Source organism: Lissotriton vulgaris, chromosome 12, assembly GCF_964263255.1.
Source record: "Lissotriton vulgaris chromosome 12, aLisVul1.2, whole genome shotgun sequence".
Classification (NCBI taxonomy): Eukaryota; Metazoa; Chordata; class Amphibia; order Caudata; family Salamandridae; genus Lissotriton; species Lissotriton vulgaris.
The window spans coordinates 762,103,920-762,131,618 of record NC_141700.1 but is presented as its reverse complement, the minus strand read 5'-3'; the positions used below and the strand labels follow the sequence as shown (position 1 = coordinate 762,131,618).

At 46.7% G+C, this 27,699-nt stretch overlaps 1 protein-coding gene across 3 annotated transcripts in view; it reads right to left on the bottom strand.

Moving 5' to 3' along the window:
- Window positions 1-27,699, bottom strand: part of CHD3 (chromodomain helicase DNA binding protein 3) — an 813,321-nt gene that overhangs the window by 576,193 nt on the left and 209,429 nt on the right. For all 3 annotated transcript variants that reach the window (XM_086946072.1, XM_086946074.1, XM_086946073.1), the window contains exon 10: window positions 17,215-17,418. In XM_086946072.1, the coding sequence (XP_086802198.1) occupies window positions 17,215-17,418 (204 nt within the window). The remainder of the gene's footprint in view (window positions 1-17,214; window positions 17,419-27,699) is intronic.

Here is a 27,699-nt window from a genome sequence, read left to right as displayed (position 1 = left end):
CACACACAAAACCACACACACAACCACACACACAGCCATACACACAACCACACACACAACCACACGCACACATAACCACACAACACCACACAACCACACACACAACCACAAACACAACACACACAACCACACACACACACACACAACCACACACACACAACCACAACCACACACACAACCACAAAAACACACACAACCACACACAACCACACAGATAACCACACAGACACACAACCACACACACACATCCAAAACCGCAACCACACACACTACCACGCACACAACCACACACAACCACATCTAACCACACACAACCACACAGCACCACACAACCACACACACAACCACACACACACAAACACACACAACCACACAAACACAACCACACACACTCACACACACAACCACACACACTCACACACACAACCACAACCACACACACAAAAACACACACACAACCACACACACACAATCACACACACTCACACAGATAACCACACAGACACACAACCACACACACACATCCAAAACCGCAACCACACACACTACCACGCACACAACCACACACACACACAACCACATCTAACCACACACAACCACACAGCACCACACAACCACACACACAACCACACACACACAAACACACACAACCACACAAACACAACCACACACACACACACACACAACCACAACCACACACCACGCACACACCCACACACACAAAAACACACACACAACCACACACACACAATCACACACACTCACACACACAACCACAACCACACACAACCACAACCAACCACACACACACACACAACCACACACAATCACACACACACAACCACACACACAACCACACATCCGAGTCCTCCACAACACCCTGTTTTTTTGACTGTCTGCTGTGAATAGGAGACATTTTTATTATTCTGTATCCTCGGTTCAATTCTGGGGTGCTTTTTAGGTCTCGCCTGTCGATGCGCATGCGCATCGAGCAAGCGAGACTATGGGGGCTTATCCACTTTTTATCCAACTTGCAAGGAATCGTGGCTATTCCTTGCAGTGCCCGTGACTTTTAAGCTCAATGCGCATGCGCATTGAGCTTAAAGGCGCGTGCACATGCCCCCAGCCGCCTGCCTTGCCTACTCTCCCGCCCCCTCACTTCTTGATTGCACGGCCGCTAGGCCGTGCCTCCCCTACTCTCCTCCTCCTACTCTCCTCCCCTCGCCGTCTGTTCCCGCACTCCTCCCACACCCCCGCTCCGCCCCCTCCCCTGCCTGCCATGTCGCGTCGCATGGAAAGGGCTTATCTGGTATTGAATGATCGCAACTTAATTATTGAGTATTGGCTAAACAGCGGTATTATCCTTGCAACATAAAATAATTTGTACTCTTCATTAAAAATAAAAGTGTATTTTGTGTAACGCTACCACAGAGTACCCTTTACAGTTTAAAATTTCGTGTTTTGGGAAGGTAAGCTCACCTCGCATGAGGCCTGCTGTGACATTTTTGGAGAAGCTTCCTTCCCCAGTAATATTTTTGAGGTTCTGGCTCTGCACGACAGAGCGGAAGACGGGAAGAGAAATCCTGGACTCGTAGTATGCCCCGCCCCCGCCATTGCACTGCGCATGCCCAGATCCGGAGATACTTGCAACCAAGAGTTGCGCATGCCCAGACTCCGTGACAAACCATCACGACACGTGTACGAACAGGTGTAGCGTCAAACCCACATCAGGGAACAAGACTCTAAATCCAGTGGACGGCGCACACGTGTTGCCGCAGCCTGGAGCTCGAGTCAAGGATACCCGTATTGTACGGCATTCTTTTAGTCTGTATCATTCTTTAATCTGCTCTGCCTGTAAACGGTATATTGACAAACTAATGTAACCAAAAAGCTCGTGCTCAGTTAGTTCGTCGTGTATCAACACGTATAATGGGTGTCGGGAGAACACACCTAATGGGTCTGTCTTGAGAGTCGGCCCAAAAGCGATTCAGTTGTCGTCAGCTTCAAATGTTTTCCTCTGGATTCAATCGGTGTTTTAGATTTTTGGACCTGTATAAGTTTCATTATGTTTTTAACAGTTACATTTTACTTCACCGGAGTCTCGAGTTTATATTAAATTAACCTCGGGGCCCTGTCCACTTATATTCCGTCCATACAGGGCTAGGTGAGCAGTGTCTTAAGCTGTGCGCAGGTGCAAAAGAGTAAAGTATATTTGCGCGCTTGTCTGAAAGAGTAGTTCATCACAGTGTAGCCTCCTCCCTCGAATCACGCTGTGCGCATGCGATCAGTATTTCATGTTGCGCATGCCTATGGGATACACGCATGGTACCTTGATGAAGCTCTTTTTCAGGGAATTGTACCCAGCGGTTTGCCCAGGGTCAGGAGAAGCAGCAGCTGTTGGGACCCTGCTGCTTTCACACCCTCTCCCCGCTCCGCCCCCTCCCCTGCCCGCCGTGTCGCATTTCTCCTCCCCCCTCCCCTTCTCTGCCTGTTTCAGCCTTCTTTCCTTTCCGTCCATTTCGCTTCCTCGCTCTTTATTTTCCCTCTGCTCTTTCCTTTATTCTGCATTTCTCCTCCCCCCTCCCCTTCTCTGCCTGTTTCAGCCTTCTTTCCTTTCCGTCCATTTCTCTTCCTCGCTCTTTATTTTCCCTCTGCTCTTTCCTTTATTCTTTTTCTCTTTCCTTTCAGATTCCGTTTCTTTCCTTCCCCAGTTTGTTTCTTTTTTCCTGTTCCATTTTAAACCTATTTAACAATTCTTCCCTTACTCATCGTTTGTTCGATCCGTGTGACTTTGCCGACTTACACCTCCCCTCCCTACTTTCTACCCTGGCCCCTCCCCCTCTCATTGAGGTGAGCTCGGCATCACCCTCGCTCATAGCCTCGAATCCATCACCCTGCTTCCAGTATGCACACCCCGAGCACGTCCTCGAAACACATTTCCATTCTGTCCATTCCTATGCATCATTCATTTATCACGCAGACACCTCTCAGATCCGTTTCAAAGCCAAACTGCAACTTTCTTGCACTCTCACTCATCCTCACTCACCCTCAACCCCTCACCCTCACCCTCACTCACCCTCAACCCCTCACCCTAACTCACCCTCAACCCCTCACCCTAACTCACCCTCACCCACACTCACCCTCAACCCCTCACTCACCCTCACTCACCCTCAACCCCTCACCCTCAACATCAACCCCTCACCCTCACTCACCCTCACTCACCCTCACTCTCACTCACCCTCAACCCCTCACCCTCACTCACCCTCAACCCCTCACTCACCCTCACCCACCCTCACCCTCACTCACCCTCAACCCCTCACCTTCACACAGTGCAATAGGTCTCAAAGCATTTGAGTTAGAGCTTTTAGAAATGTTTATGGCTTTTTTTTTTGTAATTCTTTAGCATTGGCTACAGGAAACAAAAATGCTAAAGATTTACAAAAAAAAACCATAAACAATTCTAAAAGCACTAACTCTAATGCTGCGAGACCTATTGCATTTCCAATGCTTGTTCAACTTGTTGCTAGTTCATTGTGAATCTTACCGTTACTAATTCAAATTGTGTTAGCTTTGGCTTATTTGCAATGCAATCTTTATCTCGAAAAGTTGCTGTAACAAGCTGCAAGTCCGCTACGGAAGCCCATTCATTTGCTAATTATTTTCCACATAAGGTTGCAAGACCATTAAGTGGAGTTTTCAGGATTTTGAATAGTTTCTTGTTTAAAGATGTTACTCTCTCCTGCGCACCCCACTCCTGTACTAAGGTTACGAGTGACTTGGCACCTGCCTTTCAGAGGTTCTTGCATCCACCCAAGTCTGGCCTGGCACTGGTGCGTCCCAGCCTGGCACACACCGGGTGATGATCTTCGCACCTCCTTCTAGACCCCAGCTCACTACTGTTTGCAGTCTGTCACTTTCCCTTCACTCCTCAGGCCTGGCAGTCACTCCTCGGACCTGGCACTCACCCTTCTCCCTCTCTAGCACTCAGCATTGACTCTCCGTGACACTCAACTGTCTCCCCCCTGACACTCACCCTCGACCCTCCTGGTACTCATACTTCCCCTCCAAGGCACATATCCTTCACCTCCCTGACACTCACCCATGTCCCTCCTGGCATTCACTACTCGCCCCCTTGGCACTTACCCTTCACCTCTATGGAACTAGCCCTTCATCCTCCTAGCCTGACAGCTACCCTTCACCACTTGCACTCATCCTTCCCCTCCCTGGCACTCACCTTTGACCCTCCTGACTCTTACATCTCACCTCCATGGCACTCAACCTTCATCTCCCTGGCACTCACCCTTCATGCCCCTGACCTGGCACTCAACCTTCACATCCGTGGCACTAGCCCTTCACCCCTTGGCCTGGCAGCTACCCCTCACCCCTGGTACTCATACTTCCCCTTCTCTGCACTCACCCTTCCCCCTCCCTGGCACTCACCCTTGACCCTCCTGACTCTTACGTCTCATCTCCCTGGCACTCACTCCTCACCTCTCTGGCACTCACCCTTCACCTCCATGGCCTGATAGTCACCCTAGTCCCTCCTGTCATTCACTCCTCACCTCCCTGCCACTCACCCTTGACCCTCCTGGCACTAGCCCAGTTTCCCCCAAGAACAAAAAAATAACAAGCATTGGCATAGCCAATAGGTTTTGCCTTTGGGACCTTATAAGTGTTTAGCAACGCAACAGTTGATGTTGTTGTCTCAAGGATATTGTGCTGCATTACTAAATACTTACAAGGTCCCAAAAGCGAGACCTATTGGCCATGCCATTGCTTGTTTAAATGAGGATCCAGAGTGTAGGTTCTCAGAGGTGGTTAATTTGAAATGCTATTTAAAATATGTATATTCTTACTGGGCTTTTTAGGCACGAGTCGGCACAAACTCGTCACAATTGGAGTCAACATCTTTAGACTTGGCTTTGTTGGGGTAGTGTAGCAGGAAGCCCTTTCAATTCTACAGTATTGTTGCTGAGAATTTAAAGCAAATTCTGTAGACTTTATGTGGGAGATCTGGAAAATATCTTCTCCCCACATGAAATAACCTTCTTGAGCAATTTACTCCGGAGTACGTTAAATCTTCTCTGGTGAAAGACTTAAGAAGATGTAGTTACCTTCAGTAACAGTATTTATGATGGACACTTTCCTCACCTTATGAATATCCCACTAGGTGCCAGACTAGTCTATGACCCTAACTGTCAGGTGGAAATGTGCACAGTATTCAAGGATTTCTAAGCCTTCTCTATACAGCTTGCATTACCACCAAATCCACCTTCAGGTGGCCTACTAAGGAGATTGGTGTGTCTGACATCTTACATTGTTTGTCCAGTCTAGGTACGACTGCTGCCACAGTTGCTAGTGTTGCATCAATTTCATTCCCTCTTGTCAGAGAAAGACAACTACAGGGATGCTCCTGTAGTTGGTTTGCTGAAGTCGTATAAGAAGCAATGTGTTTCTATGACACAGGGATGTCGAATCTCTTAGAAGCCCTATCAACCTGCAAATGAAGTCTGGAGCTGTCATCTGAAGGAGAGAGTCTTCTGGGGGCTTCCACCATTAGAAGTATTGAATTTAAATTTCCTCACCAGTCGATCTTAAAGATTCTGGAAGCTGACCTTCTTCTATATCAGAGTATTGACCATCTCCAGAGGTATTGACTTGAATTAGTTTTGCTTGGATGGCCGTAAAGATGTTGCACCCGACATGCCGGAGATGGTGGAACTAGCACAGTAGGCTCAGCTGGACCCGATGTTTCAGGGTCTCCTCCATGTTAGTTGTGTCCTTGTGATTTCAGTGAGTTCAAAGGTGCCTTTGCCGGACCAGCTTCTGTGGGATAACAAGTGTGATAGTCTTTTAACCTGTGCATCAAATCTTTGATTAGAATAGCTGGTGCTTGAGTCAGGCGCCGCTCATGGTATTCCTCATAATCATAATCCTAGTTCTCTTCCAGAGAAATCCTCATTAGCCATAAGCAATGCAAAACACAGGATTCCAGACAACATATATGTACATATACATTTTTTCCAATAACCCTCATTCCAACAGTTCTACCCAAATATATTCTCCGTGTCCTGATATTTATTCTATCTGCCCTGGAATGTATGTAGCCCTGTAAGGGTCACCCAGTATAAGTAATTTTCTGCCTTAGTTTCTTTTAATTTGTGTGGTCACAATGGTATTTTACTGGGAGAAATATATTCTAGTTGTATATCTGATGGTAGATGAAGTCTTTCCTTTCCTGGATCTCTTGCTCACTAGGAAAGCGGTAAGCGGGTTTACCGTTGACAGCTTAATCAATTCATGTCTGTTGATAGAATCAATTGAGACTTTGTCAGCAGAACAGGTTTTGGTGAATGGTTGACGGTTTCAGAGCACTTTGGTCAAGGATAACCCTGGAAAAATCCAAATGTGAATCTCTCAGGGGAGGAGGGCGGGTCGCATGTGAATCTATGAAAGTGTCCAATACTGGAGAACTACAGTTACAGCTAAGTAACTTAGGGCCAGATGTAGGAGCCCAAATACCGGTCGGTAACAGCCGAATTCGGCCGTTACCGACCGGTATTTGGTGATTGGGATGTAGGGGCTTCATTTTACAGATTCGGTAAATTTACCGAATCGGTAAATTTACCGAATCTGTAAAATACTGAATCGGTAATTTTACAGATTCAGTAAAACTCAGATGTAGGTGAGACTCTTCTGAGTCCCAAAGGCCTTACAGATTCGGTATTTTACCACGCAATCCAAATGGGTGGTAAAATACCGAATTCAGGTGTGCATGCACATGTGTGCATGCACACCTGTGCAATGTGACACACAGACATGCCCTTAGGGCATGTCTGTGTGCCACATGGCACACAAGTCCGGAATTGGACTGCTAGAGGGTGTCAAAGTGACACCCCCTGCACCCTTGCAGGATTCGGTCTTTACCGAATCGGTAAATACCGATTCGGTAATGCCCATTGATTCCTATGGGCTTCAATGCCCATATGAATCAATGGGCATTACCAAATCGGTATTTACAGAATCGGTAAATACCGATTCTTAACGATTTGGTATTTACAGAATCTGTAATACCTACATCTCCCCCCTTCATATTTACCGACTCTTAAATACCGAATCGGTAAAATTCGGTATTTAAGAGTCGGTAAATATGAATTACCTACATCTGGCCCTTATTTTCTTACTCTAGTATTATAACGTTCATAGATTCAAATGCTTGAATCAGAGTAGCTAGCAGTCAGTAGCACATTTTTTCCCACTTAAATAAAAGAATGTGCTTTTAATTGTCAATCTGTAGGGAAGAAAAGGTTTACTTGAAAAAACCATCCTTCCCAAACTGATAAATATTCCATGTTTAACTTGGACAAATTTAACACATTATATTATAAATATTTGACAATGAGAAATTCATATGAAAACAAATGTGCGTAACCTTACAATAGAATGGAAGGAGGGATGAAAGAGAGAGTTCACCGTCACTGGAAAAGGTTACTCAGCACCGCCTGTCCTACTGCCACATCATTGTTAGCGGCCGCATTTAGGCAGTAATGTCTGGTGAAGGTGTGGGTACTCTACTGGGTAGCAGCCCTGCATATGTCCTGGATAAGTATCCCAGCGAACTAAGCAGCGGATGTAGAGATCGCTCTCGTAGAGTAAGCACTCACCCGTGCTTGTAGAGGTTTTCCTGCTGCTTGATGGCAATATTGGATTGGATTCAAGATCCATTGAGCAATCCCTCTCTTGGAAAGAGGATAGCCCTTTCTGGCTGCACTGAAGGATACAAAAAGCTGTGATGATTTGCGAAAAGCTTTTGTTCTTTGCAGATAAAATTTTAGACATCGTTGAATATCCAGTGAATGAAGAGCTCTCTCCGCTGCAGTAGTTGGTAGAGGAAAGAATGTCTTAAGGATAAGTGGCTCATTCAAATGAAAGTCCAATAGTACTTTAGGGAGAAACTTGGGATTAGTACGAAGGACCACTTGATCATCTCTAAACTGTAGAAACGGTTCCTGTATTGTCAATGCCTGAATTTCTCCCACTCTCCTGGCCAATGTCAGGGCCAAGAGAAGAGCCACCTTCCAAGAAAGGAACTTAACGTCCGCCGTATGAATGGGTTCAAAGGGATGCTTCACAAGTTGTGAAAGTACTATATTAAGATGCCAGAGAGGGGGTGGACGCGTAGCCGGCAGAAAAGTACGGAATAGACCTTTCATTAACTGCTTTATGATCCTTTTCCGACCATAACGATGGTCCGGACGATGTCCTCCTTAAGCGAGATATAGCCGCTAGATGGACTTTAATTGATGTACGTGCTAATCCAGCTTTTGCCAATGGCAGAATATAAATTAGGATCTCATGAGGTGAGTAATTTAAAGGATAAACATTAGAATCCCGGCACCATATACAGAATCACTTCCATTTCATCCTGTATGTCTTATTCGTACTCTGTGCCTGGGCATTAGAAAGGACATCTCTGCATTCAGATGGGATTTCTAGATGTTGAAATTCTCAGTTTTTAGGGGCCCTGCTGCTAAGCTAAGTGATTTGGGATCTGTATGTAGTACTTGTCCCTGCAACATTGTCAAAAGAGATGGAATGGGATGAAGGAGAAAAGGCTGTTTCTCTGAAAGAAGGAGAAGTTCTGTGAACCACTGTTGTCTGGGCCACGATGGGGCCATTAAGATCATCCTGCACGGTTCCGTCTTGATCTTCATGAGCAGACATGGTAGGAGGGGAATTGGTGGAAAAGCGTAGGCAAAGATGCCTGACCATGCCATCAAAAATGCATTCCCCCAGGATCCCGGTTGGTGACTCCACCTTGAAAAGTTTCAGCATTTCTTGTTCTGAGCTATCGCAAAGAGATCCACTGCTGCTTTGCCGCATTTCTGAAAAATGGTGTCTAGGGTTTTCTGGTGGATTTCCCACTGGTGGCAGGTAGAATTGAGTCTGCTTAACGTGTCTGCTGTGACATTTTGATCCCCCGAAAGGTGTTCTGCCTTAACGAAATCCTGTTCTGCAAAGCCCATGTCCATATGCACTGGGCCTCTTGAGATAGGGGAAAGGATCTCTTGCCGCTCTGCTTGTTGAGATAATGCATTGCTGTTGTGTTGTCTGTCCTGATCAACAGAGTTGAGTTCCTTATTTTCGGCAGAAATGCTTGCAATGCTAATCTTTATGCTCTGAGTTTCAGTAGATTTATGTGAAGCTGCTGGTCTTGATGCTGCCAACGCCCGCTGACCTGGAGATCTTGAAGGATGGCTCCCCAACCTTCCAGGGAAGCATTGGTGATGATCACCTGTGGAGCCGGGATAGTGAGAAAGGAAAGATCAACTGAAATATTTTGACTTCGGGTCCACCAATACACAACGCGCATCTTACCCGGTGTGGCAGTGATGATATCCTTGGAGGAACACTCTGTTTGGCGCCATTGTCAATCCAGCTCCTCTTGCAATCGACACATCTTTAACTGGCATAAGGGAATGAGAGGTATGCAAGATGACATTGTTACCAGGAATGACTTGTAGCGGCAAACTGAAAGTGACTTTCTTTTTGGCAAAAGATTAGGCCAGTGAAATTAGTTTTGCTTGTCTCTCGAGAGAAGGAAATGCCTTGTTTATAGTGGTGTCCAAAATTGCCCCTAAGAAGGTGATGTTCTTGGAGGGTGCACAGATGACTTTTCCTCGTTCAGAGTCAGGCCCAAATCGGTAAACAGCCTTGTACATGCCACCGTGGATGACTGAACAGCTGTGCAAGAAGGTGCTTTGATTAGCCAATCTTCTAGGTAAGGAAACACCTGATGTCTTTGCTTCCTTAATAAAGCTGCCACTGGAGCCAGGCATTTGGTAAAAATTCTTGGAACCGACTTGAGGCCAAATGGCAGTACCTTGAACTGGTAGTGGCTTCCGGCTATGGCAAAACGAAGATACTGTCTGTGGGAGGTATGGATATGGGATGTGAAAATATGCATCTTGTAAGTCTAAAGTGGTTATATGATCCCCTGGGTTTAGCAGTAATAGAATGTCCTGCAGAGAGACAATGCAGAAGGGCTGTTTATTGAGATGAGCGTTTAGAGTTCTCAAGCCCAGGATCGGAGGCCATTGCCGTAAGTTTTTGCATACCAGAAAGAAATGGGAATAGAATCCCTTCCCTCTCTGGGAGTTTGCACTGGTTCTATTGTTCCTTTTCGGAGCATTGTAAGAATTCCAACGTATGAGATGAAGGTGTTTTACGTCTTGTCATCCTGGAGGCGCACAAGGTAGAAAATGGAGAAACTCCAACTTATGGCCGAATTGTATTAGATTGAGAACCCGTTGGTCCATGGTTATCTTTTGCCATTGGTGATGGTAAAAAGAAATTTGCCCCCCTAGGGGAATTTGTGGAAAGGTGGGAATAAAAATAGCTGGAGCCAGAAGTTCATCATTGACGTTGTGAGGTGTCTTTTCCCTGACGTCCTGCTCTTCCTCTGGGGTCAGATTTAGAATACGCCCCTAACTGTGGCTGTTTTGAACATACTGTTGTCTGTATGGCTGAGAGGATGTAGCGTATGAGGGGTCTCTGTACTGCTGAAATCCTCCCTTGTAGGAAGGAAGGCCTGTTCCTCTAGCTTCTTTAAAGGGCACTTCCGATACTGAAGAGTCCCTAGAGCTTTCACTGTTTCCGTATCTTTCCTAATGTCTTGTAGCGCATCATCGCTGTGCTTACCAAATAAAGCTTCCCCACCAAATGGGAAGTCTAGGATCTTGTTTTGAACCTCTGGTCTAAACAAAGTAGCTTGGAGCTATCATTGACAGCATAAAACCGCGGCACCCCCCAGCGATCTGAATGATGTAGCTGCAATATCCATTGCACAACCTATCACCTCTACAGATGCTCTCTCACCCTCCTGAGGTATCTTCTTAACTACTGGTTTGCTTTCCTCTGGAAGCTGATCCATGTACGGAGCCAGGTCACACCACATTTGTCAATTGTATCTACCCAGTATGGCAAGGGTATTAGCTGCTCTGACCAACAGAGCTGACATTGATGAAAAACGCTTACCAGCATTATCCAAGTGCCTGCCTTCCCTATTAGGAGATGCAGTAATGGGTGCCAATGGATTTTTTGATTTCCGCTGAGCTGCCTGCGAAATAACCGAATCCGGTTTGGGATGGCCCACCACACAGGCTGGAGCATCCTCTGGGGCCTTGTATTTCTTCTCCAACCTGGATAGTACTGGTGTCACAGTTGCTGTGGTTTTCATGACCTTGAATCCTTCTTCCCATACATGACCTATAGTGGGAATAGTCCTCATTGACTTCCTAAAGGGCTCCTTAAAATCATAAAAAAACAGTCTGTTTGGGCAGCCGGCATAGGCAGATCAAATCTCTTTGCAGCTCTCTCTAACAGGTCATGGAACCCACCAATATCCTCTGGAGGCGTGTCAATGGGCACCCGAGAAAGAGAAGAAGGCGTGGGGATGAAGAAGTCGTCCCACTCGGTATGTGGATCTCTAAGCTCTCCCTCTTCCTGATCATCATCCGTCATACCCGGATCCTGTAGAGGAACTGATGTAGGTGACTTTTGTAGAGGTTCCACTGGTATAACTTGAACCCTCTTTGGAGTAGATGGAACAGAACGCGGACGGTATTCCCTAGTGAACAGGAGTTGGGGGAAATCTCTTTCTGTATTAAGCCAACATGAATTGCAGGTCCATTGTTAAAGAAGAAGGCATGCAAACAACTTCTTCCAGATAATCCTGATGGCATTGTTGTAGTTGAGGAGTATATTCTTGATATTCTCCATATTCCTCCTCAAAATCGTCCTCCTGGCACTTAACATGCAGCTGGGATAGACTACTTGGGAGCCAAATGGCCCATCCTCCTCCCCTCCGAATCCTGCTCTTCCAACAGGTGAGAATGTATGAGAGGTGTAACCTTGCTAGGTGATGTAATTTCAAGTGTGATTCTCCTTGTTCTCGTCTTTTCTGACTTATCCAGTGTTTTTTCCCTCGTCAACAGGCCCATCAACGAGATCACAGACGATATCGTCATCGGCGAAATAGTCGGGGATGTGATTTCAAAACCATCGTCGATGGTATAACCGCTGTCGAAGTCGTCATCACTGTCGCCGACCTTGCAGTCATCGCTGCTGTCGACATCCTCAGCCTCGTCATCGATGCAGTAATCGACGATCCTGGCGTCAACATCATCTTCGAAGACGGAGCCCCCAACACTTCCGTTGACGCTGAAGCTTTCTTTGACAACAGGTGAACTTCAATCTTCGTCAACGACGACAGAGCTGGATTCTTCGTAGGCAGTACCGTCGACGATGGAGTTTTCGTCTACGCTTTTACCTCAGGAGGCACTGAAGAAGGTTTTTTGAATGAGTGCCTGACTTGAGGGGGTTCAGACATAGCCTTTTTCTGTTGTTTCTCCTCCGAAGATTGTCCCATCCTCTCATTTTTCTGTTTGCGTGGAGATTTTGACGGACTGTGCCCATGAGACCCACAAGAGGTCTTTTTAAGGGCCTTTTCTGGATGCTCATCAGATGAATGAGCCTGAGGTGAACTTCTCTTCTGGGATCTCCTGGAGGAAGAGGATGCCTCATCCCTTTCCTCACTTGGAATCACTTCCTTTCTGGCTTTGAGTTTCTGAACCCATACAAGAAGGCACCCCTCATGATCCCTTAAGGTTTTATTAGACAAGGTACAACATAACTTGCATTCCTTTGCCTTATGGTTGGGATATAGACAATAAATACAGTCCTCATGAGGGTCATCAGTATAAAGCCTTTTCTTCGAGTAGGTAGCACAGGCTCTAAAAAGATGCTTTTTTCCCTTTTCTGGCATAATTTGTGCCAGAAGGTTGACAAAGCAGCACTGAAGATGGGTCCTTTAGATATAGAATGATGAAAAGAAGTCAAAAAACTCTTTAGATTCACTAGTAATGAGAGTAAACTGAGCAGAGCTCAGAGGCGACTCCCTATCACAACGTGCGGTAGAAAATCTGAAAGTCCAAGGTTCTCTCAGGAGGGTTCTAGAGGATGAAGGGCCCTGATTGGTTCAAGAATTACTTTTGGTCTCTTTTACATAACAAGAGATATGGGTTACAAAACTGAAATGGGCCTAGGCCTGGTTTCTGATTTGTATTAATTTAGCATGACTTTTTTGATGTACCCGGGACTCCATCTCAACGACGGGGAATAATTCAAGCATGTAAATCTAGAAAGTTCCAATACTGGAGTAACAGAAGTCCCGCCTCTCTATCCTTCAGTGTGTTCAATGAAAAAGTGCAATATACCTTACAATCCTTGATTTTATGCTGAGGATGAAGACAATAAAGGCAGTTCTTTTGTGGGTCACCCACATGTAAACTCTTTTTTCCACAAGATATGTAGGATCTAAATAGTCCTTTCTTTGAAGAATCAGACAGCTAGATGCATTCTGAAGTTGTAGTGAAGGAAAAACTGAGTAGTCCTCAGGGAGACTCCCTTCACACTACATGCAATAGAAAATCTTAGGCAATCAGCCTCTATGGGGAAGGTTCTAGAGGGTGCTGTTGCCTGACTAGTTATAGTTCAAGTTTGGTCCTTTTTGGAAAAGGACATACATAGGCTATTAAACTGACTTACCATTGCCATTATAGCCTATAATACTATTACTTACTGCTTTACTATAATACCTTGGGACTGCCACTTCGAAGATGGGGAATGATTCAAGCATGTTAATCTATGAAAGATCCAATACTGGAGAATGTATATTCCGGACATATTACATCTACATCCGTTCACAAACTTTCATGCTACGTCTGTTTCAATTACCACGCTTCAATCTCAGCCACTCCCCTCCACATCACTCCACTATGCGCCACTCCACTATATGTTACTTCACTCTATGTTTATCCACTGTATGCAACTCTACTCTACTCCACTACACTCTACACCACTGCACTGTACGCTATTTTATTCCACACCACTCCATTCGATGAATAGTCTATGCCACTCCACTGTATCTCTCTCCTCTCTAAGGTACTCCACTTTACGCTACTCCAGTCTACAATACAACACTCTACGCTATTGTGCTCTATGCCATTCCACTGTATGCCACTTCAGTGTATACCACTGCACTGGACACTATTCCAGTGTATGCCACTCCACTCTATCCCACTCCACTCTACGACAATCCACTGTATGCTATTACACTGTAAACCACTCCATTCTATGCCACACCCTTGGAGCTGTAACACCTTGAATCTGGTAGAATCTGACACTTACCAAGCAGCTAAGGTACTGATGATGTGCTGAGTGGATGGAGAATGAAGGTAAACATATTTCAGATCCAGAGTTGACATGAAGTCACCTTGGCACAGTAGGGAGAGGACAGGTAGTGACAGTGGTAGTGTGCAGGTACTGGTTCTATTGCACCCTTTTGTAAGAATGCCTGAACCTCTTCTTCCAAAAAGTTAAGGTGGTCTGAAAAAGGTGAGATATTGTGTGTGGGGTGGGAAATTCGAGGCAGTAACCTTCATGCACAATAGAGAGTACCCAGTGATCTCAGGTTATGTTTTCCTACTGAAATATGAAGTGCCTCAGCCCTCCCCTGACAGGTGTCACATGGTTGAGGGAGGGAAGACCAGCCACCGCTTTGCAACAGAGGAGCCTATAGAAGAGCTACTTTTGCCTATGCCCTGCCCACTCCCTCTACAGGTGCTTCTGTGGAAGGGCTTGGGCTGTTGAGTTTTTTGAAAGGACTGCTGGTATGGGTGATTAGAAGGTCTCAGATTTGATCCCTGTACTTTGGCACGTACCTTAGTTTGTTGCTTTCTGAAGACTGACCTGGGACTGGGGGCCTAAAGATCACCCATGGACTTGGCCATGTTGTGCCCTCCGTTTTTTCTTGAGCATCTGTTCCAACTGAGGGCTGAGCAGATCCACGCTGATAAGGGAATGTCTAAAATGTGCTGATGCACCACTGGTCTAAAGCCTGATACCCTAAGCCAGGCGTGTCTACTAAGGACTGATACTGATGGCCCTCACTGCTGTTTCTGCTGTGTTGAGGGCACACTTCATATTAGCGTTGCTAGTAGTGTTGATGTCAGCAACCTATTCTTGTCCACTTTTCCAGAGGATATTGGTAGGTGCTTCCTCAGCATCTCCCAGTGGTATCTATTGTACCTGCAAAGGATGGCTATCAAGTTCGCAATGCGCGAATGTGTGCCTGGGTCAATCTTTTTGGATTCCTTGTCTGGCAAGAGAGTCTCCCATGGCCTGTGCAGAGGCCCTCCTATGGGCAAAATGAACTACCAGGGAGTCTGGAACTACCTGTTCCCTAATATGTATTGGTTCACCTAGAGCAGAATTGTGTGTTTTTTTCTATGTGTGGGGTTACCCCCTAAACCTTTACCGGGGCTCTAAAATTCTCATTGCGACACTTCAGCATCTCCTTAAACACGGTTAATTAGTGTACAGTGCATATGGTTTTGAACATGGTCTCAACTAGAAAGTCATCCTCATATTCCAACTTATGTAGATTTATGTAGTGATGATGTATTCTCCTATGAATTATTGCATGGTATGGTGATGTGGCATCTGGTAGGCATGGTCTGAGACAGTATGGCACCAAGACGAAGTCATGCTGCGGGTCCACCACATAATTCTTCAATGGCCTAAATGGGCCCTGGTTCTGGGGATAATAAAGACTGTCTGTGTCTGAATCTGAATTTTGTGGTTGACATGGTGGCAAGTGTGGTAGGAGCGGTGGTGATGGAGGAGGGGGTTTGAATGGCTGTGGCGGGAAGCCTGTAGGACAAGTGGTGGAGTCTAGAACTTTTATAGGCATAAGGGTGCAGAACCTGCAGCTCCTCCTTAACAGCGAGGCATCTCTTTTTTGGTATGCAACTGAGTCCTGCCATGGTCCAGGTGGATGAAGATCTTTTTTCTTCATCCAGAACATTTGCCAGATTTTCAAAGATGAAACCTTCCGGCATGTCTGATATAGGTGTCAAGAGCGGTTCCGGAGTGAGCCTCAGTGGCCGTCGCTGAGCAGGCCTCTTTGACTGAAGCAGCTTCGGCTCCAAAAGCGGTTTTTTTACCAGCTTCTTGCCTGTGCTGGGGTGATTTGATGTGGATTGTTGCTTTTCAATGCCAGAGGCATGCGCAGTGTGGAGAGCTCCGGTGCCTTTCAGTGGAGCATCAATAGTGCCAATGCAACCTCTCGAGTATGAGGTGCCCCAGCAATGGTGTTTCTGGCTCAGCTCCAGTTTCAAAGCTTGACTCCCACGGGGGCAGTGCTCTGGCACAGCCATTGACCATTTGGGGGCTTGAGAATGAACTTGAGGCGCAATTTATAAATGCAGCATTAATTTTTTCTAGGATCCGAAGGGTGGCATGTTGAACCTCTGGTTCAAGAAACTCCATCTCCTTGGATATCACAATCAATGACTACTGACATTAAGTGGTCATTAAAGAATCACTGATTATGGACTGGTATCAAGTCACATTATTATAGACTTTGTTACATAGCGGATTTAAACAATGTTTTGTTATTCTACGCTGTGAACTGGGGGACAACCCCTATCTAGGGGCTGCACCATTGATATCTAGGAGAACCCACAGCAATCATGGGAGATGTACTTCAAAATTAGCAGCAGGATGTGCATATGCATAGTCAGCACACTGTATCCTGATTAAAAGCAGAGGACTAATCCGGGACTCCATCACACATGACAAGTGGGAGAAATCTGAGCTGTGGTGACCTCTCGAGGAATAGGAATGCCCAGCAGATTCACAGCAAGTGCTGAAGTTCAGGCAGTTTCAAAAGAGATGAAGGTGTACTGAATAGACACATCTTTTGGTGGCTAGACCAATTGAAACTCTGTTTATTGCTGTTTTAAAGATACAGAAGGGTCCCAAGTCTGTTGACAGGGAATGATTCAAGCCTATTCAAATACAATACTAGACAATGTTCTCTGTACAGAACCCGAAGCTGCTACACAATTATAGGTTCTCTGAAATAAGCAGTAGTTCATTGAAGCTGTATTTTGCACTAAATAAAATACCTTCAAAATAGAAATGAAATACCATAAGTTAAGCCGTTCAGTTTCTCAAACAAAAAACCAAACAACTTTCATTTCGGCTAAATACTCCGATACAAAACATTAATATCTTATAAACATTGAAAAATAACGTGTTGTTGGGTAGTGTCAATGTTGGTCAAAAAAGTATGTGATCTAACCATACCTGCAGTTCTTTAATCCAGGAGCAGTGCCAGTAGGACAGGCCAGCCCACTTCACAAAGAATTCACGTTCCGAGCGGCCTTGGAGCTTTTTGTTGACTGGCTCTTCTGGGCTTTCTTCCTCCGTTTTAGATCCAGCAACAGGGGAGGGTGGTTCCCCCCATTGCCAGTGTAGAATCTTCTGCACTCTGCCCTTTAGGTGTGGACACTGCAGACCCAAGAGATAACATTTATTAATTTTATATAAATAGGATAAGCAGGAGGTGAGGTGTACACCTCATTCTTAACTGTCTATTACTCGCTTGGAGCAAAACCAAGAAGCAAATTAAGCAAAGTAGAACTTAACCTGTTACAGAGGAAAACAATGGAGGAATACGAACATCTCAAGCTGTAACACTGAATCTCCATAAAATCATAGTCAATCAGTTGTGGAATTTTCAAGAGGTGAGACTGAATAGGACCAATGGAAATGATACATAATACATAAATAATGTGCCTGAAAAAAAATATTATTTAAGAAGTCATGAAGGTGATGTTGAAAACAAGGATATTTTGTATGATTGATCTCAGAGTACTTTAGCCATGAGGATAAGACACAGTGCAAAGAAGGAAAGGTTATTCCAGAAAACATTTTCAACAGGAAGGAAACAATTTTAGAATACATGTAACTCCAAATTGGGTTCTATTATGTTTCTAAAAAATCTAATTGAAAGGGATACGCATTGAAAAGCATATGGTGTAGCTAATGTGTTCTACCCAGCCCTATTTTAAAAGTAAAAGAAAAACACTGGGGTAAACAGGCATGTGATGACACTCAACTAAATGTCACTGAAGTCTGTAATGCACTCCAATGTCAGTTCCCACCTAATCTCATTTTCACAACAAACTTGAGGAAGAGTTTTTTCTCAGGCAAATAGGAAGTTGGATCCCTCATGCCCCGCAGGCATGTCAGTAGAAGTTGTGGATTTGGAGGGTGTTAGAAATGGGGTTTATGGCTGTCACAGTATGCACCCTGTACGAGCAGGAACCATCACTCTTGTCAGGGTAAGCTAGATACACATTAAAAGATAACATGTTCTCACCCTCTGGTAGCTTGGCACAGAGCATTCAGGCTTATCTAAAGAGGCAATGTGTAAAGTATTTGTGCAACACACACACACACAGTAACACAATGAAAATACCACAAAAAGACTCCACACAAGTTTAGAAAATGTGATTGTTATATTCTCAACAAAACAAGACCGTAACAACAAAATTCCAATAAGTACAAGCCAAGATATGAATTTTAAAAGAATGAGTGTAAAAATAGCACTTAAGAGCAATAGCGCTTTAGGGGTTAGTGCTGGACCAGGGCAAGGTTAACAGGCATGCTGACAGCAATGGAGCACAGGCCAGGGACAAGTGCCACACTGGCTGGTGAACAGAATACCTTGATCCTGGTCGCAACAGTGAGATCCGGGGTGCAGACGAGTGATGCATCAATGTCGGGCCAGCAGTTGAGGTGATACATCCATTTTCTTCACACAGTGGTGGCGATGAATCAGGGTCCATTGAGTGAAGAGCTGCTTCTGAGTGCAATGGCACCAAAGACGATGCGCCGGGTTTATCCACGCTGGAAGGACAATACGTCGATCTTCTCCACATAGTGATGGCAATGCATTGGTTCAAAAGCGGTGGTTCCGGACATAATGCAGTGGTTCCGAGTGTGATGCCCCGGGTTCTACTCCCGCAACAGGGTCAATGCACCAGTTCTGCTACACACAGACTTGAGATGCGTTGATTTCTATGATGCAAGTATCTGGGTCCACATCCAATGAACCAGGCAAAGGTGCAGTAGAGACCTTTGATATCCTTGAGTCTCAAGCAACAGGAGGCAAGCCAACAAGCCGTTCTGATCCAAGGCACAGTTCAGCTCTCCTTCAACAGGGTCAGAGAGCAGCAGGGCAGAACAGCAGAAAGGCATGCCTTCCAGGTCAGCAGTACAGCAGAGTATCAGTCCTTGATGCAGCACACCAGTTCTTCTGACATAGTCCAGGTGTATGTCCAGAAGTGTCTTGTCTTGGTAGGGTCTATACCCTATTGTGCCTTTGAGTAGGGGCTACTTTAAAGAAGTGTATTTGTAGTGCAACAAGGTCCTTTCTTCTCAGCCCTGGCTGCAGACAATGAGTGAGGGGTAATCAGCCCTTTGTGTGGGAAACTAGACACTGCCTAATCAGGTAAATAAATCTCAGCTACCCCCTTCTCTTCCTTCCCAGGAAGATCTATCAGAATGCAGATGAGTTCTCTGTCACACCTACCCTTCATGTGTTTTTGTCTGTCTAGAGGAATGCGCATAGTGTAACTGTCATCTACTTTAGGAAGCTGGCTCTGTATGTACTATTCCAAAGTAAGGTATAGTGTGCACAGAATCCAGTTGATCCACAGAGGCTTTACAGAGGTTAAAGTAGATAATAACTTACTCTCTTTTGTAGTAGCGTGGTTCAGCAGTTAGGGTTATCAGGAGGCTGTGTTAAGCATTTGTTGTACACAATCAGGCAATAAGTGATTACACACACTCAAAGACTGAATCCAAGTCAAATTGTTTTGTATTAAAAAATATTTGTTATTTTATTTTAGGACGAAGAGGAACTCAGTTGTGGTTAAGTAACAGTTTTAAAAAATAGTAATACTTTACAAATACAGTAGGTATTGTGTTGTAATGGTATAGAAAATACTTTACAGGAGTATTAGAAATACTTTGTTAATGTCAATCAAACAGTAGCAACCTTAGCAAATGTAAGCAACAGACATTTAGTGAAATAGGCTTAAATGCAATGCTACCCTATGGGAGGAAAACAGTTATGCACATTAGCAGGTAGGTACGCAACTTACAATCCCAGTCTTTGGGGGTTTGGACCAACACAGGGCAAGGTTCAGGTCAAGGTAGGGACTGCACCACCAGTGGCACTGAAGCAGCTGGGTGCAAAGGTCACTGGGCCCAATGTTAGCCAATTGAGAATTGAGGCCCCCACATGAGGTGCTGGTTGCAGGTAAGCACCAAAGGTTTCAGGACACAGGCACTGGAGATAAGGCAAGCACAGGGGGGGTCACAAGGCAGCACCAAACATACACCACCAGCGTCACAGGGGCGGCCGGGTGCAAGGTGCTAATCAGCACCAGGGGCCCAATGCAAGTGAATGCGGATCTCAGTCGCACAAAGGGGCTGCAGGCTCAGACCAGTTTCAGGACACAGGCACTGGACATAAGGCAAGCACAGGGGGGGGGGTCACAAGGCAGCACCAAACATACATCTACCAGTGTCACAGGGGCGGCCGGGTGCAAGTTGCACAACAGCACCAGGTGACCAATGCAAGTGAATGGGGATCTTGGTCGCACAAAGAGGCTGCAGGCTCAGACCAGGAGGCTGGACGAAGGTGACCACCGGCTGGACAGGTAAGACGAGATGTCGGAAAAGGCCTGGACACCCTCGGCTGGGCTCCCCAAAGTCGGGGGCTGAGAATGCATAGGTGCCTTTCGGTATCTGATTTTGTTTAACAGAGCCGGTTGTGGTCAGGGGCATTCTTCGTGAAGAGGCTGCAGGCATCTTCGTGGAGTCCAGGAGAGGTCAGCCACCGATGGAGTTGAGGTCAGGATTTCTGAGGAGACTTCACTGAACAGGTGAGACACTCCGAATCAGGCCATGGACATTAGGTGTAGAATGGAAAGGAGACAGAGATCCAGCTGGATCCAGAGTCCTTGTAGTTGATTTCTTCTGGACAGGGCCACTGTCCTCTGGAGATCTGGTCTTCGTTGAAGATTGACAGTCTTCCTCAAGTTTCTGGAAATCGCTGGCCACAGGACTGGCATTGCCTTCTTCGCAGGCTCTTTAAGCTGGAGACATGCAGGTAGGGATGGGGCCAAGTCAGTAGTCGTCTGAGGCTTTGCTGCACAGCATCTTATTCGTCCTTCTTCTTCGTAGGTTGCCGGAATCTAAGGATAAAGGTTCAGGGGTGCCCATAAATACTGAATTTAGGAGCATTGCAGGTGCTGACATATAGTAGCCAATGGGCTACTTACCTTTTTGGGGGACTACACCCTTTGTATGGCCCCTCCCTTTGGGGAGAGGGCATCCTCTTACATGATTGGCAAAAATCCTTCCATCCAACCTGGAGCATTTTCTAAAGAGGGAGTCAGTTCAGCTCTGGACACCTTAAGGGTGGTCCTGGCTGAGAGGGGACACACCTCTCCGGATTACTAATTTTCCCACTGACCTTTCCGCCATAAGTGGGGCTTGGTCAGGGGGGGGCGGGCATCTCCACTAGCTGGAGAGGCACTGGCTAGCACATCAAAGGGCAGGAAGCCTTTGAAGCTCGCGGCCCTGACTGTTGTTCCTGCTTGGGAGTCGGTGAGAAGCACTTCCACCCAAGCAGGCTTTGTTCCTGACCCACAAGAGTAGGAAGGCTCCCACCTCAGGGAGTCAGAAACATGTCTGTGTGTTGCAGGCCAGTGTAGACCAGTCAGCTACACACTAGATAGTTGGTCGTTTTTCAGGGGGCATCTCCAAGATGCCCTCTGAGTACATTTTACAATAAATCCAACACTGGCATCAGTGTGAGTTTATTGTGCTGAGAAGTTTGATACCGCAATGACAAACTCCCAGCCCATGTACTCAATATGGCTTCACTGTATTTACAATTTTGAGGAAAGAACTTAGACACTGCAAGGTCATATTGTTCATGCAGCTATGACCTCACCTGTGGCATAGTGCAGCCTGCCTTAGGGCTGTGAGGCCTGCTAGAGGGGTGATTTACCTATGACACAGGCAGTGTTGGCGGGTATGGCGTACAGACATGTGCCCCATGTCTACTTTTAAGTTTTATCCACAACAAAACACACAGTTTGCAATGGCATTGTGTATACGTTAGGTGAGGGGTCTCTGAGGGTGGCACAATAAGTGCTACAGCCCTTAGAAACCGTCTCTGGTCTCAAGGTCCTTGGTACCAGTGGTACTCTCTACAAGGGCCTTATATATGGGCAGAGTTGTGCCAATTGTGGAACAATTGTACGGTCTTGGGAAAGAACACAGGCACTAGGAACCTGATTGGCAATTTAGTCAACGTGCATCGGATATAAGGCAAAAAGGGGGGTACCCATGCAAAAAGTAGCACTTTCCTACATACCCATAGACATGTACTGGAGACAAGCTGCAGGCAAACAGAGCAGTAAGAGCAGAGAACTGCACACTTTCTAAAACTGGTATTTCTAAAATAGTAATGTTGACTTCAAACATATACAGCTTTTCCTGTCTGATCAGGAATTACAGCTAAAAAGTGTATAAAGGAATTCCCAATGTTAGCCTATGAGAGGAGTAGGCCTCGCGGTAGTGAAAACTAATGTAGCTGTTTGTCACTACCAGGACATACACAACTTAAAAATGCATGTCCTACATTTTACTTACACAGCACCCTGCCTTATGGGCTACCTAGGGCCTATCTTAGAGGTGTAATTGAAGGGGAGTTTAAGGCTTGACCAAGGGCTTTAAAGTCGAAGTGGCAGTAAACTGCACACACAGGTCCTGCAATGGGAGGCCTGGGACAGGGTTGAAAGGCTGGTTGTAAGGCTGCCACAATCAGTTCTGCAGGGCCACTAATAGCATTTAATTTACAGGCCCTGGGTACATGGTTTACCACTTTACAATGGACTTACAAGTAAACTAAATAAGCCAGTTGTGTATTCACCAGTGTAACCATGTTTAGAGGAGGAGAACATGTCCTTTGGCAATGGTCAGCAGTAGTAGTGCTCAGACTCCTAGGGCCAACAAAAAGAATTAGCAAAAAGAGGAGGTAAGCAGGCAAAAGGTTTGGGGGAAGACCACCCTAGAGATGAAAGGTCTAATATTGCGAGATCGGGGCTGGCAGTATAGCCTCTTGCTTTATAGGTGTTGATGGTGGCTGAGAGTGCTGACAGTGGTGAGTGCCGAAGGGCTCAAAAGAGCTGGCCAGTCCTACAGCTGAACTGGACCCCTGGGGGCACGTCAGTGTGGCTCTACTGTGGCAGCAAAGGGTAGAGGAATAGGCAAAGCAGGTGAAGGGCGCTGGTGGTGTTCACTTGCCAACAGGGGTCTAGCCCTGCTTCATATGGGCCAGGAATTCCCATGCCTGGTTTGTTAGTAAGACACCTGTGGGACATATAGATCGCTACGGCAGCTCAAATCCAAATACGCTGCAGCGAGGCCCCCAACTTAAAAATGCAGCAACAGGGATGATGACAAATGAAATTTGTGTAGCAGATTGCAGATAAGGATAAGAGAGACGGAAGAAAAAGAATAACTTCTTCAGACCTCGAAATTCTCAGCAAGGGTCAGCACTACTTGAGCGATGAAGGAGGTCATCTGGATCAAGCCGGCTGGACCAAAGGAGAAGCAAACCTTGCTATGATCCATCAATGCCCTTCATGCTGACATGGACTGTTAAAAGAGTAAAACAGAAGCTAGAATGAGGACATTCAAAGAGAAAACGGAAGGGGCTCGCTCACAGAGTCCTATAGGTGGAATAGTCATCTACAACTTCATTAGTAGGAGTGCAGTCCACTAACACATCCAAGGTTGCCCTACAAGACAGAGGATTTTTGCAGAAATATGTGGTGGTAAGCCTTGTGAGGCAGGATAGTAGACATGAACTGCTGGATAATCTGAGAAGAGGGGGGGAGCTCAGGGTGCTGGGTGTCCCTCAGGGTGCTGGGTGTCCTTAGATTCAGTGAGGCGGAATTGCTCCTAAACACAATGTCAAGAATGCTCTGGAATTTGTGGGATCCAATGACATACCTGAAGAAATGCATGAACCCTACAGATTCCCATCCAAACTCTGTTAAGAAGATGACTATTTGTAGTCATTGCCATGATGTTGGTCCTTGACTACACAGTAGAGTGTCACTACTGGGAGCTGCTGCACAGGCAAAAGCCTTCTCTTATTGCCACAGCTGTGCCTGGAGACCCTACGCCGCGAGAGAGATTTAAAAGCAGTCAAAAAGGAATTCAATCTGAGAGACATTGAAGCAATAGTGGATATCTTAGTCCAATAAATGTGTCACACAAAACAAAAACAAAAAATGTGATTTTCATATGTGCAGATGAGCGGGTCTTTGTTGAAGGAAGCCGGTGTGGATAGAGGGTGATAATGTGTGTAATTAGATGGGCTTTCCATTCTTGGCATGTGGATTTGTGCCTTGGAAGCAGGGTCAAATTTCACAACTTGATGAAACTTGGAAGAGAAAGCAATGACTTTTCTGCTGACGTTGTGAGAATTGGGAAGAAGGAGAGCAGAATGACAGACGTAATCAGTTGCAACTCAGTGAGGACTTTAACACCTTGGCTGCTAGGGGGTTTTCCCCTCCTGTGCTGGCTCTCATTTTTTCCCATTGTTCATGACAAGGTCAGCTCGTCATAAGCACAGCGCAGGTAACACCCATGACGAGCTGACCTTGTCATTAGCATGGATGGGGTTAAGAACAAATTTAGGATTGGTCCGTAGTATGACTTTGTCCTTCATGAAGCGGAGAAAGGTTTCTTTCACCATAAATGCTTGCTTTTCTCCGACTCTGTGTGGCGATGTAAGAACCAAGAGAAGCGCTGTTTTCCAGGAAGGAAAATGTTACTTACCTATAACTTCGGTTCTCCAGTATTGGTATCTTTCATAGATTCACATGCTTGAACTATTCCTCATCGCCAGACTAGGAACCCTCTGTAACAATGTTAACGCAGCAGTCAAGTCAAGTCAAGTCAGAAATTTGTATAGCGCGCTACTCACCCAGAGGGTTTCAAGGCGCTTAAGGAAGAGGGGTTCGCTACTGATGGAACAGCCAGGTCTTGAGTTGCTTTCTGAAGGAGAGGTGGTTCTGTGTAAGACGGAGGTGGGTGGGGAGGGAGTTCCAGGTCTTGGCCGCCAAGTAGGAGAAGGTTCTTCCTCGCATGGTGGCTCTCCGGATGCGTGGAATCGCGGCGAGTGCTTGGTTGGACGATCGTAGTTGGCGGGTGGGGGTGTAAAAGGTCAGGCAAGTGTTGAGGTATCTGGGTCCTAGGTCGTGGAGGGCTTTGTGTGCGTGGGTGAGGAGGCGGAACGTGATTCTCTTGTTGACGGGGAGCCAGTGCAGGTCTCTCAGGTGACCGGACATGTGGTTGTGGCGTGGTATGTCTAGGATGAGTCTAGCGGAGGCGTTCTGAATGCGTTGAAGTCTTTTCTGTAATTTGGCTGTGGTTCTGGCGTAGAGGGTGTTTCCGTAGTCCAGTCGGCTGGTGACAAGTGCTTGGGTGACAGTCTTCCTTGTTTCGTTGGGGATCCATCGGAATATCTTTCGGAGCATGCGTAGGATGTTAAAACATGATGATGAGACGGCGTTGACTTGTCTGGTCATTGAGAGGGAGGAGTCTAGGATGAATCCCAAGTTGCGAGCATGGTCCGTTGGTTTGGGAGCGCTGCCTAGGGCCTGGGGCCACCATGAGTCGTCCCAGGCAGAGGGAGATGATCCTAGGATGAGGACTTCCGTTTTGTCTGAGTTCAGTTTTAGACGGCTGTTCTTCATCCACTCGGCTACATCTTTCATTCCTTCGTGTAGGTTGGTTCTGGCGGTGGCTGGGTCGTTGGTGAGGGAGAGGATCAGCTGGGTGTCGTCTGCATAGGAGATGATGTTGAGGTTGTGTTTGCGAGCGATGGATGTGAGGGGACTCATGTAGACGTTGAACAGGGTGGGGCTGAGCGATGACCCTTGTGGTACGCCGCATATGACTTCGGTGGTCTTGGATCTGAAAGGGGGAGGCGGACTCTCTGCGTTCTTCCGGCGAGGAACGAGATGATCCAATTCAAAGCCTTATCTTCTATCCCGGCGTTCTTGAGGCGTTGTACAAGGGTGTGGTGGCAGACCGTGTCGAATGCTGCAGAGAGGTCCAGGAGGATGAGAGTCACTGTTTCCCCGTTGTCGAGCAGTGCTCGGATGTCGTCTGTGGCTGCAATGAGGGCGGTCTTGGTGCTGTGGTTGGCTCGTAAACCAGATTGTGAGGGGTCGAGGGAATTGTTAGACTCAAGTAAGGCGGCGAGCTAACTGTTGACGGTCTTTTCTATGACTTTGGCGGGGAATGGAAGGAGCGAGATGGGGCGGTAGTTCTTAAGTTCGGTGGGGTCTGCTGTAGGTTTCTTCAGAAGGGCGCTGAGTTCGGCATGTTTCCAATTTTCCGGGAAGGTAGCGGTGTTGAAGGAGCAGTTGATGATGTCCCGGAGTTGGGGTGCGATGATGGAGTCTGCCTTGTTGAAGATGTGATGGGGGCATGGGTCGGTTGGCGATCCGGAGTGGATGGAGTTCATTATGCGGATGGTGTCTTCGGTGTTGATCGGGGTCCAGGCGCGAAGGGTGGCTGTGGGGGGCTTTGGTTCTGTGGTTGGGGGAGCGGAGAGGTCTCCGGAGCTGTTATGTATGTCAGCGATCTTGCTGTGGAAGAATGAGGCTAGAGAGTCGCAAAGGTCTTGAGAGGGGGTGATGTTGTTGTTGCCGGCGCTGGGATTGGTGAGCTCTTTGACAATGTTGAGTTCCTTGCTGTTATGGGCGTTGTTGTCTAGTCGATCCTTGAATGCTGATTTCTTGGTGGTGCGGATCAGCTGGTGGTGTTTGCGGGTGGCGTGCTTGAGGGCGGTCATGTTGTCTGTGGTTGGGTTTCTTCGCCAGGCTTTCTCGAGGGTGCGGCAGTTCTTTTTGGAGATCTTGAGGTCGTCGTTGAACCAAGAGACTTTTTTGCTTCCTGGCATCTTGGGAGGGTTTTTCAGGAGTGCTAGTTCATCAGCGCGTTGGGTGATCCATTGTGCGAGATTGATGGCTGCTTGATTTGGGTCCGTTGGTCTGGCGGGGGGGTTTGGTTCAGAGATGTGGTGAGTTGGTCGGTGGTGATTTTGTTCCAGCTGCTGCAGGGAACTTGTTGCGTGTGGTGGTGGGTCGTGGTCTTTCTGAAGGTGAAGTGGACGCAGCTGTGGTCTGTCCACTGGAGTCCCGTGGCGTGATTGAAGGAGATGTGCTTGCTGGAGGAGAAGATTGGGTCGAGAGTATGTCCGGCGTAGTGGGTGGGGGTGGTCACCAGTTGTTTGAGTCCGAGATTGGCGAGGTTGTTCAGAAGGGTGGTGGTGTTGTTGTCGTTGTTATTCTCTAGGTGGAAGTTGAGGTCCCCTAGGAGGATATAGTCATCGGAGGGGAGGGCGTGTGGGCTGACAAAGTCAACGATGTCTTTGCTGAATTGTGTGCGGGGTCCTGGGGGTCTGTAAATGAGGGTGCCTCTGAGTGTGGTCTTGGGTCGGTGTGTATCTGGAAGTTGAGGTGTTCGGTGGTTATGAGGGTGTCGTCGGAGCTGGTCGTGATGCGTATGGTGTTCTTGTGAATGATGGCGATGCCTCCTCCTGTTTTGTTGATGCGGTCTTTTCAGATGATCTTGTATCCGTCCGGGATGGCTATGGCGATGTTGGGCGCTGATGAAGCG